The sequence below is a fragment of the Squalius cephalus genome (assembly GCF_949319135.1).
Source record: "Squalius cephalus genome assembly, chromosome: 3".
In the NCBI taxonomy this organism is placed as follows: Eukaryota; Metazoa; Chordata; class Actinopteri; order Cypriniformes; family Leuciscidae; genus Squalius; species Squalius cephalus.
Window position 1 is genome coordinate 59,666,537 of NC_137124.1, and position 11,840 is coordinate 59,678,376.

The following is an 11,840-nucleotide window of genomic DNA, read 5'->3' on the forward strand; positions in this document are numbered from 1 at the left end:
GCAAATAATCAAAGATATTTGAAAATGAACAAAGACATTTGCTTTTACTGTTTCGACCCCCCTCCTTCTTACACCAAGGACCATTTGGTATTCCTAAAGACAAAGAGGTGCTGATAGTGCTCAAGGCCTGAAGGCCAAGATATGTGGACAGTGGGTGTCTTCTAATTGTCACTACTTTAGTACGATGGGGGAAGCTGTAATTTAGTCAGTTTGAACGTCTCACATTTGGGTTTTAGTCACATGGTCAGGGAAAGGATAAAAGAAGATTGTAACAGTTGCTCTGTCTATTTTTGATTCAATGGATCCCTTTCTTGGGTCGGTCTCTCTCTCTCCCTCGGTCGGTCTCTCTCCCTCTCTCCCTCTCTCCCTCTCCATTTTACATATATGCTGGGTTCAATTAATGGTAGAAGTTTTTAACATCTCAAACATCTATTTTGTAACTATTTTAAGTGTAACCATAACCATATTGTCATTAAAAGCCTTTCAATTACAAAAAAAAATGTGCTAACTAGTTTTTATTTGGTATTGACTTTGAAGTGCTACATATTGCAATACACTATCGTCACTCAATAGTAACGCTCTCCCACATATTAAGCTATTGTAACTGCGCTTATTTCCGTCGTTGGTAGCAGTGGGTGGTTATAGACAAGAAATGTACAATTTTCTACCATTGTGCTGACAACGTTTCTTTAGTCATTCGGCAGTCCTACAGCCTGAACCCCTGTTGGAAATCCACCCTTACAGATGGTGCCAAAACCCGGGATCCCTTGCAGTGCAGCCACATTACATCATTTGATTTTCACACACAGTCAAATCAGCATCTGATTCAGCCTCAAAAAAATTAATGCATACAATGTTATCTAAGTCTTTACATCTAGACTGAATTATAACTGTGAATTTCATACATAAATTGTTTGTTTTGTTTTTCTTTGGATTTACTTAATCACTTAAGTAATCATTTGTCTCACCAAGTTAAATATCAAAATGTATGTCAGTATTTCACATTTTTTACCCAAGTACAAATATTTGTATGCTCATTAATGCTTTTAGTTTGTGTTTGGTTACACTGATATTTTGCTTATTCTCTTAATGAAAAAGGTTTTAAACCAGCAATTTGTTGTTTTGTTATGATGCAATTCATTAAATGTTTTCAGAAAAAATTTAAGAGCTTGTAAGATCTTCTTTTATTCTTGCCATGGCCATCTTTTTAAGTACATACATTTGAGGGCTTTTTGCCAGAGACAAATTTTAATCTGACCATATCAAACCTCTGACCAATGACAAATGTCATATGTATGCTTTTGCGGTTTGTTGCGTAATATGCTCTTTTAAATGACAGTATCCCTTCTACCCAAGTTCACATCATGACCTGCCTCAGAAAGAAGAACAATCGTTTGCTCCCAGATTAAGTACCTGTTATTTTGAAGATGTGATTTTGTCGATGGAATGGGAACGGTTCAAAACCACCTGCTAGAGTCGTCAGCGAATAGGCTGAAAGGAGAACAAAGACTGAAAACTGACCAACTGCTATTACAACAAGCCTGGACAAAGTCTGAAGATGACATCCACACACACCTGGCCATGTTTGGTGCCGCCTTTGGACTCCATGTGTGTGGCCTACAGTGCCAAGGGAGGAAACTGTTGGGTTGAAAATAATCAAAGATATTTGAAAATGAACAAAGACATTCGCTTTTACTGAAATTAACAAAAAAACATTTGCTTTTACTGAAAAGAACAAAGACATTTGCTTTTCCTGTTTCGACAACCCTCCTTCTTACACCAAGGACCATTTGGTATTCCTATAAAAGAATAAAAGAAGATTGTAACAGTTGCTATGTATCTATATCACTGGATCACTTTCTCGGGGCTCTCTCTCTTTGCCTCTTCTTTTCTTTGTCTCTAATTCTCTACAATTTCTCTCTCTCTCTTTCCCTCTCTTTCTATCTCTCAGGTAACATTTTACATATATAATGGGTACAATTAATGGTAGAAGTTTTAAGCATCTCATACATCTATTTTATAACTATTTTAAGTGTAACCATAATCATATTTTGTCATTAAACCTTTTCAATTACAAATAATGTGCTAACTAGTTTTGATCTGGTATTGACTTTGAAGTGCTACCTATCGCAATACAATATTATCACTCTCTATAGCAACGCTCTTCCACATATTAAGCTATTGTAACTGCGCTTATATCCGTCGTTGGTATAAGTAGCAGTGGGTGGTAATAGACAAGAAATGTACAGTTTTCTACCATCGTGCTGACAACGTTTCTTTAGTCATTCGGCAATCCAGCAGCCTGAACCCCTGTAGGAAATCCACCCATACAGATAGCCTTTGTTAAGTTAAACCTGTACTCACTGTCAGAAGTATTCATGCCAAAGGAAACATCCTGAACAAATCCTTGAATCTCCACATCTCTTTGAACGGTCTCATCGCTCTCATAGTAGATCTCGACCACAGCAGAAACAAAACTAGGAAGACGAAAAAGATGACAAATTAATGAATAACTTTTCATTGGAGTGTATGTGGACTAATTTGTACTTTTGCACTAGTAGTACAGGATCTGAACTGTTGCAACACTTACTCGTGTATTGCATCCCAGATCATCATGCCATCATCTCTATAATAGTACTTGGGCACATCTTCCATTCCTCGAGCTTCTATGGTCTCAGGGAAGCACAGGGACTCGTAGGTTAAAGTCTTCATGGCACTTTGAATCACTTTAGTTATCCCATCTCCATTGATGCTACTAATCTGTGGATACCAAGAATTCAGTTAATCTTTTGCCTAAATATTTTCAGCACTTATTTAGTCTACTCTTTGACTTTTTGAAATTTAGGAACTACTTGGGTCTGACAAAGACTAAATAATCAAATATGAATAGAATTGCTTTTAATCCTAGCAATATGGTGTTTATGTGGGGATATATTAAATTAGGTGTAAAGCTACCTTGCTGATGATCCCGTTTTCACTGATGAGATTTTCACGGGCCAATGCATTGATTGCAATTGTGAATCGAACATGAGGTTTCAATAACTGTAAGAAGCATTTAAACACGTGCATTAAATCATAAAAACTGATTTAAAAGCATAACCTGAAACAGCAAAAGTGGTTTCCAGGTCATTCCCTGGAGGCTTTTGGTTAACATTAAACCATGGATGACAAAAAGGCAAGGATATCAGAACCAGCAACCCTTCATCATTAAATTGACATATTTGAAACCACAATCTTCAGTTTAGCCCTGAATCTAAACATCATGACTGTGTATTGAAAGACAGGTACCTTGTATACAGGATGGACTGCAGAGAGCTGTCTGTACACGGCCATTTCAAAAACCTCTGATATCAGATGCGTCTTGAGAAGGTGTGTGACCAACTGGTGTACAATGAAGTCGGCAGATTTCACCCACATCTTGGCAAGCATCCAATCACATTCATTATCACTTGGGAGAAAGATTGGGCTCTTTTCCCCTGGGTTTTGACTGAGCTGATTCAGATATAATAAAGCCAAGCGGGACATTTTTACTTCATGAGTAGATTCACAGCAAAAGCACTTTTATTTTTAATTTATGTTTTCATTTCATACTGATTCTATAAGCGACAGATACCTGAATGGCAATTGGCACAATTTGGTCCAATCTGTTCTTGTACAGCAGGCAGATGGGTGCAGTCAGATAAAGCTGATCGCTGGATGTTGGCACTCCCTCCAGTATTTCATAATCCACTATGTAGATGTTTCCTGCCTGTAAACGTGTTTACAGGTGCAAAGTTTAGAACTAATAGTTCATGGGTTAAAGGGTTAGTTCACCCAAAAATGAAAATTTTGTCAATAATTACTTACCCTCATGTTGTTCCAACCACGTAAGACCTTCGTTCATCTTCGGAACATAAATTAAGATATTTTTGATTAAATCTGAGTGTTGGATCACTTCTCCATAGGCTGCTAGGTGACCGAAACTTGCTGGCCCAGAAAAGTTATTAAAGAGATCGTTAATATAGTCCAAGTGACTACAGTGGCTTAATCTTAAGTATATCAAGCGACGAGAATAAAATTCATTTCCTTCTCTCTGGGCCTCGTAGTGTTTTTGCGCAGCACGTCTGTGTTGCACGTCAGACGCATCACACACATGACCAGCTTCGGCCAATAGTGAGCCTACGTGGTGACGTGTAACACAGACGCGCTACACAAAAACACTACGTGAACCAACTAGAGGCCCAGAGAGAAGGAAATGAATAGTGGAATAAAGTCGTTATTTTTGTTTGTTTTTGCGCCCAAAAAGTATTCTCGTCGCTTGATATACTTAAGATTAAGCCACTGTAGTCACTTGGACTATATTAACGATCTCTTTAATAACTTTTCTGGGCCAGCAAGTTTTGGTCACCTAGCAGCCTATGGAGAAGTGATCCAACACTCAGATTTCATCAAAAATATATTAATTTATGTTCCGAAGATGAACGAAGGTCTTACGCGGTTGGAACAACATGAGGGTAAGTAATTACTGACAAAATTTTCATTTTTGGGTGAAATAACCCTTTAAATAACATTGATTTGAGTCATTTATGTAAACTAAATTATGTGAAGGATGTCAGAATACAAGCAAGTCCTGAATTTGATAACTGACTGACTGTTCAAGTGATTTATGTCTTAATGTTTCTGACCTCTAATTCCTCTTGTAGTGTGACACCTTTCTTCAGAAAGCTCTTCACCATCTCATGTGTGACTGGAAACTTGTCTGGAATTGTCATGCACTTCCTGATCATGACAGGATTGCAGCCATTCAAAAACTGATAGCCGAACATGTAATCCTTACTCCAGTCTTGCATCACGTTCTCTGTCCAGATTTCAAGGGGGAACATTGAGTCAACTGTCTTTACAGGTAGGTTGGTTTCTCACAGCAATTGATTGTTTTTTGTTTTGTTTTTTTGGATATATTTTATTTGTTTAAATTAAGAAACAAACCTAGTAGAGTGTTCTTGATATTAAAATCTTCCAATACATTTTCAAAATCAGCCATGTCTTTCCAGGAATGAATAAAACCTCTAATTTGGTCAAGAAATGCTTCCCCAATCCTGAAAAAGAGTGCATACTGTATAATTATAGACATGAACTCTATTTGCACGAATTTCATTCTGGAGAACTGAGGAAAATCTCAGTGTCAAATCAACAAGGACTGTGGCCATAACAAACTTACGCTTTCAGGAAATTGAAATCAAACTCAAAAGTTTTTGCTGCATCGAACTGAACTTCTGGAAGAAGATGATCCATGCTCTTAGGGTAGCCTTCGCGCCACTCCCTCCAGCTTCAACAAAAGAAATGACAACATTTACTTAAACAGTTACACTGTCATGTACACTTCTGTTAAGTTAGTTTCACTTTCATGGACTTTTAGTTTGTTTATCATCAGTTTCCTCTTTCCTTTGTCTTAGTTTCCAAAAGTCTATCATCACACCAGTTAGTCTTTTAGTTTATCTTGTTCATATATGCTCTCCGTTTTCAGTTCCCTTTCAAGGGAACTCGCGTTGCGTGATGACGTCTTGAAGCACATGTAAAATCAGTCCAATGGTGTGGCGGAACGTCAGAGGCGGGTGACGTCACGTACCAGGAAGCTATAAAAGCCGGCCCGAAACAGAAAACGAAAGCTTTCTGAGTCTTCAGTCGCGCTCTGTGTTGAATCTGTCCTTGTTATTTGGTGTTGTCTGTCTATATTATATTATATTCAGTATGGCGAGCAAGCAGCAGTTTAGAGTGTGTGTCCATCCCTGCCCGCGTTATTTAACGGGAGGTGATACTCACACTCTTTGTGTTGTTTGTTTGGGTGAGGAGCATGCCCAGTCAGCACTCGAGGGTGGTGACTGTGTGCATTGCGTCGCGCTTCCATTGCGTACGCTCCGATCCCGCTTGGCTCGGTTCAATCCCGACCACGTTCCCCAGGGCTTTGGTCCCGCCGCTGCTGAGGCACGGCGTCGATCTCAGACCTGGGGTTCGCAAATGGATTTATCAGTGGATGTTGAGACGGGCTCTGCCTTATCTCAGCCTCCTTCTGATAGATCCAGTGCCTCTCATCAGGGTGTGGAAGCATGCGCTGCGGTTTCTTCCCCCCCGATGGAGGCACCAGTACTGCAATTGTCCAGCTCTGAGGAGTTGGACGTTGTTAGTATTGACGCTGAGTCTGAGGATTCGCCACCTCAGTCTCATGCGTTTGAGGAATTGCTCGATGTTGTCACTAGAGCAGTTCAGAGATTATCTATTGAGTGGCCAGAGGATAGGCAGGACGTTCGTTCGAAAAGTAAGCTCGACGAACGTTTCCTGCCATCTCGTGCTCAGCCTCAGCGCAGAAGCCTTCCGTTTTTCCCCGATCTCCACACCGAGGTGTCGCAGAGCCACAGATTTGTCTCTCAGGGCCACCAAGGAGACGGCTAAATCCATCGGCCGCTCTATGGCAGCCCTGGTGGCCACTGAGAGGCATCTGTGGCTGAATCTAAGTGACATAAAGGACAAAGAGAAACACGTCCTTTTAGATTCTCCAGTCTCCACTGTCGGGTTATTTGGGGATGCAGTTAACAGTGCTGTAGCTAAATCACAAGAGGCTTCAAAACAGGCAGCTGCACTCCAGAAACTTCTCCCCCGCCATTCTTTCTATGCGCTTTCTACTCCTCTAAGAAGAGCGCTGAGCACCGTGCCACTCAGAAACAGAGCGTTTCCTCCCGTGCTCCCCCACAAAAACCTCGGGGACACGGAGGGCGTGGTACCTCTAGTAGAATCTTTGACAGCCAATGTTTCTTTGACTGTGAAATGTTTCTCGTTGGGTCCTGCAGACCGTGGAGAAAGGGTATCAGATTCAATTCAAGAAACGCCCACCTCGGTTTATGGGGGTCCTGCCCACAGTGGTGGGCCCCGAGCAGGTTCTGGTTATGGAACAAGAAGTAAACACTCTGTTAGAGAAGGGGGCCATAGAATATGTACCTCCCTCCAACAGGGAAACCGGGTTTTACAGCCGGTACTTCATAGTTCCAAAAAAGGACGGGGGATTGCGTCCCATTTTAGATCTTCGAGTTCTGAACGAGTCAGTCATGCAGCTCAAGTTCAAAATGTTAACATTGAGACAAATCGTGCCACAGATCAGGTCCGAGGACTGGTTTGTCACGATAGACCTCAAGGACGCATACTTCCATATTTCCATCCGTCCGTGTCATTGGAAGTTCCTGAGGTTTGCTTTCGGGGGCAAAGCATACCAATATCGGGTTCTTCCATTCGGCCTGGCTTTATCACCCTGCACTTTCACCAAATGCGTGGATGCAGCTCTGGCGCCACTGCGCCTCCAGGGTATTCGCATCATGAACTACATCGACGATTGGTTGATTTTAGCTCAGTCGCATCAGTTGGCGGTTCAACATCGAGATGTTGTTCTCGCCCATATGAAAGAGTTGGGGTTACGGCTGAACGCCAAGAAGAGTGTGCTTTCTCCACTCCAGAGGACCACTTTCTTAGGCGTGGTTTGGGATTCAGTGTCGATGCAGGCGCGCCTGTCACCGCCACGTATAGAGTCCATCCTTGCAGCTGTGAAAAGTGTAAAACTAGGCCAGCTACTCACTGTCAAACAGTTCCAGAGACTGTTGGGTCTCATGGCAGCAGCTTCCAACGTGATACCTTTTGGACTGCTGCACATGAGGCCCCTGCAGTGGTGGCTCAGGACCAGGGGGTTTTCCCCGAGGGGCAACCCATTTCGCACAATCAAGGTCACGCGGCGATGCTTACGTGCCTTGGTTATGTGGAAGAAACCTTGGTTCCTGTCCCAGGGCCCAGTGTTGGGAGCTCCTTGTCGTCGCAAACTGCTAACGACGGATGCTTCCCTCACGGTTTGGGGAGCGATCCTGGAGGGTCGCTCGTCTCAAGGTCTGTGGGAAGACCATCATCGTTCCTGGCATATCAATCGCCTAGAGATGTTAGCTGTCTTCCGGGCTCTGAGGAGCTTTATCACAGATCTCAGGGGACACCATGTGTTAGTGCATACGGACAACACGTCGGTAGTCGCCTATATCAACCACCAAGGGGGTTTGCGCTCGCGCCCATTATCCAATCTGGCACGCCATATCCTCTTGTGGTCCCAGGGGAAGTTGCTGTCACTCAGGGCAGCCTACATCCCCGGGGTCCAGAATATAGGAGCAGACACTCTGTCGAGACAGGGGCCGAGGCCCGGGGAATGGAGGCTCCACCCCGAGGTGGTGGAGCTGATATGGAGGGAGTTTGGCCAAGCTCAAGTGGATCTGTTTGCGTCTCGAGAGACGTCTCACTGTCCACTTTGGTTCTCCCTCACGCATCCAGCTCCTCTCGGACTGGATGCTATGGTACAGGCGTGGCCGAGGCTACGTCTGTACGCCTTTCCCCCAGTTGCTCTGCTCCCGGGAGTTCTGGAGAGAGTTCGCAGGGACCGGGTTTGCCTGCTTCTTATAGCCCCGCGTTGGCCGGGCAGAGTATGGTTTCCCGATCTTGTGTCCCTCCTCGACGGGCATCCTCTGGAGCTTCCTGTCAGGAGGGACCTTCTGTCCCAAGCAGGGGGTTCAATATTTCGCCCCCACCCAGAACTGTGGAACCTGTGGGCTTGGCCTCTGAGGGGGCCCAGCTCATAGAGTCAGGTCTCTCAACTGAGGTTGTTGAGACCATTCTACAGTCCAGAGCTCCCTCCACGAGGAAACTTTATGCCCTGAAGTGGAGAGTCTTCACTTCTTGGTGTAGTGACCGTCGGTTGGACCCAGTTAACTGCCCAATTGGTACAGTGCTGGAGTTCCTGCAGGACCGGTTCACGGCAGGTCTGACCCCGTCCACTTTAAAGGTTTATGTGGCGGCCATAGGTGCTTACCACATTCCTTTGGGTGGAATGTCTGTGGGGAAAGACCCTTTGGTATCTCGTTTCCTTCGTGGCACTTGGAGGCTGAGGCCTGCAGTTCGCTCTAGGGTGCCACCTTGGGATTTGTCCATTGCTCTGCAAGGCCTTTCCCTGGCCCCATTTGAGCCCATTGAGGAGGTTCCTGAGAAGTTTTTAACTCTGAAAGCTCTTTTCCTTCTTGCTATTTCTTCTCTCAAGAGAATAGGGGATCTGCAAGCATTGTCGGTTGCCCCGTCATGTTTAGAGTTTGCTCCGGGTATGGTTAAAGCCTTTCTTCATCCAAGACCGGGTTATATCCCCAAGGTCCCCACTAATGTGGCCAGACCTATTGTTCTGCAGGCTTTTTGTCCTCCTCCCTTTCAGAATGCGGACCAGGAGGCTAATAATTTGGTTTGCCCAGTTCGGGCGTTAGACGCTTATGTCCACAGAGCTGCCCGGTGGCGTAAAAGTGATCAGTTATTTGTATGCTTTGGGTCCCCTAACAAGGGAGGTCCGGTGTCTAAGCAAAGGATGAGCAAGTGGGTGGTCGAGGCTATCTCACTTGCTTATGAGGCGGCTGGGCAGCCTTCTCCTTTGGCTGTCCGGTCGCACTCTACGAGGAGTATGGCGGCCTCTAAGGCCCTATTATCAGGAGTATCGTTACAGGACGTCTGTGATGCGGCAGGCTGGTCCTCACCGCACACTTTCGTCAGGTTCTACTCTCTGGATCTAGACTCTGCTCCAGGGTCTCATGTTTTGTCTTCCTAGTGCTGCTCACCAGATTTCACACAGGACAGACATTTGTAGCTATGGAGGCATTGGTATAGACGTTCCCATAGCGTCAAACTCGACGCAACGCGAGTTCCCTTGAAAGGGAACGCCTCGGTTACGACTGTAACCTCGGTTCCCTGAAGATGGAACGAGCGTTGCGTCACCTTGCCATATCTCCTTCATGCCTGTCAGCACGACTTCAGACTTTACGAAGCTTTCGTTTTCTGTTTCGGGCCGGCTTTTATAGCGTCCTGGTACGTGACGTCACCCGCCTCTGACGTTCCGCCACACCATTGGACTGATTTTACATGTGCTTCAAGACGTCATCACGCAAAGCGTTCCCATAGCGTCAAACTCGACGCAACGCTCGTTCCCTCTTCAGGGAACCGAGGTTACAGTCGTAACCGAGGCGTTTCCTTATTGTCCAGTATTGTTTGTGGACAGCCCAATTCAATGTGTACAGTAAGTTACAATTATAAGTAAGACTTTTGTCAGTTGCCTTGTGTTTTTCTTTTACACAAGTGCAGTAAATGGCAAGCAATCATTAAAATATTTAATATTTTACCAGTAGCCTGTTTTTGGGAATACTCTATAAAGTGTAAGCATTGCCAGAAAACCATTTTCTTGCTTTTCCAGAGTGATTAGTCACGTGGCATTTACAGCTCAGGTAACTGGTTAAAAAGGGGGAAAACTTTCCAGAACCGAGCAAATATCCAAGTCAGCATCCAGCTCAAGTGCTGTACTCTACTTCCATTGAGATTAATAGAAATCCTCCTTGTCTAAGCCCAACGCACCAACGTTTAGCAGGGGGAAGAGTATCCAAACAATGGCAAATTCCCTTTGGCATCCCCTGAATCCTTGGTCAAAATGCAAAGGCTGTAGCTTAGAAATCTAGACGCACCCTAGCGGCAGCAAAATTTATTTTTCAGCAAGGGTAGTCTAGCAACTCTCCATTGACTTTCGAGCTGGAAAAACCAAACTCTAGTCAGGCCAATCAAATCGTGTATAGTCGGTGGGCGGGATTAAACAATGACGACAGAGTTGTGACGGTTCCCTGCTACTTGAAAACAAAGAAGAGCTGCTGCTGGCGAACAGCGGTCTTTCGAATCGGCTTTGGCCGTGACTCTGGAGGACTTGGAGTTAACTTTTCTTTGAGAAAAGAACAAAGAACGGCACTTAAGTCATTCTTAAAAAAGGAAGATGTGTTCGTAGTTTTGCCGGCCAGATATGGCAAAAGTTTAATCTATCAACTAGCTCAGCTGGTGGGAAAACGCTCTGGTAGGTTGTAGCGCTATCCTATTGCGTGTAGAGGGAATTTGAAAGACAACTGTTTATCCCACCCCTCGGATTGAGCCGTGCCAGTGCCAGACCTAACATCTTGATGTAGGTCTGACTTGCCAGGCTACAAAGGCTGAACACTGAACATGAAAACTGAAAAGAAGATTTCTACAAACGCGTTCACTTGTTTGGTCCGGTGTTCTGTCACGGGTGGTTGCTGGAAGAAGAATACAACCCAATACACAGGTTTATTCACAAACGCTCCAACAGAATGGCGAACGGAGCGCAACACAGACTCAACATAGACAACACCGGACAATGAACTCAAACAGAACATATATACAGGTGATAATGGTTGTAATGCACAGCTGAGCGCAATTAGTGTCCGTGACAACAAATGAGTGATGAAGGCAGGTGATGACAAAACATAATGAGTCCAAACTAACGTGAGTGTGACACACACAGACACAGACACACTGCTGCTACAGACCTATGTATATGACAACATACTGTATATGTGACAATATATTTACAATATTATTGTGTCAAGCACACTGAACTCTATAGGGAGGAATAAAGAAAAAACTCCAACAGATGAATATTGTTCAAGAATGTAATTGTTTCTTCAAACCTGAATTGTTTCTGTCTAACTTCCAGTTCTTTTCCTCTTTTCTCGCTAAGCAATTCGTTTTCATCCTGAGGCAATCGAGCTAAATGAATGCACAAAGAAATATACAGCACACATTTTACACATAGAAAAGACAGCATTTAAGACATGATTCAATAACAACTGAACTTTAAAATTTTAAAACAACAATGCTTCATTTAAAATGAATGTAGCCTACCAGTGCCTTCTCGGATAATCACTTCCTTTTCGTTTTCTATCCAGCAATGACAGGGGAACTCGAAGCGTTTTCCATAG

At 44.0% G+C, this 11,840-nt stretch overlaps 1 protein-coding gene across 1 annotated transcript; it reads right to left on the bottom strand.

The window, feature by feature from the left end:
• Positions 1-2,278: 2,278 nt before the first annotated feature.
• On the bottom strand, positions 2,279-4,829 carry LOC307155282 (polyunsaturated fatty acid 5-lipoxygenase-like; the record flags this gene model as incomplete). Its single annotated transcript, XM_079865843.1, has 6 exons — positions 2,279-2,477; positions 2,591-2,760; positions 2,956-3,042; positions 3,289-3,492; positions 3,614-3,748; positions 4,665-4,829. The coding sequence occupies 6 exons, from the start codon at positions 4,827-4,829 to the stop codon at positions 2,279-2,281; spliced, it is 960 nt and encodes a 319-aa protein (XP_079721969.1).
• Positions 4,830-11,840: the final 7,011 nt, after the last annotated feature.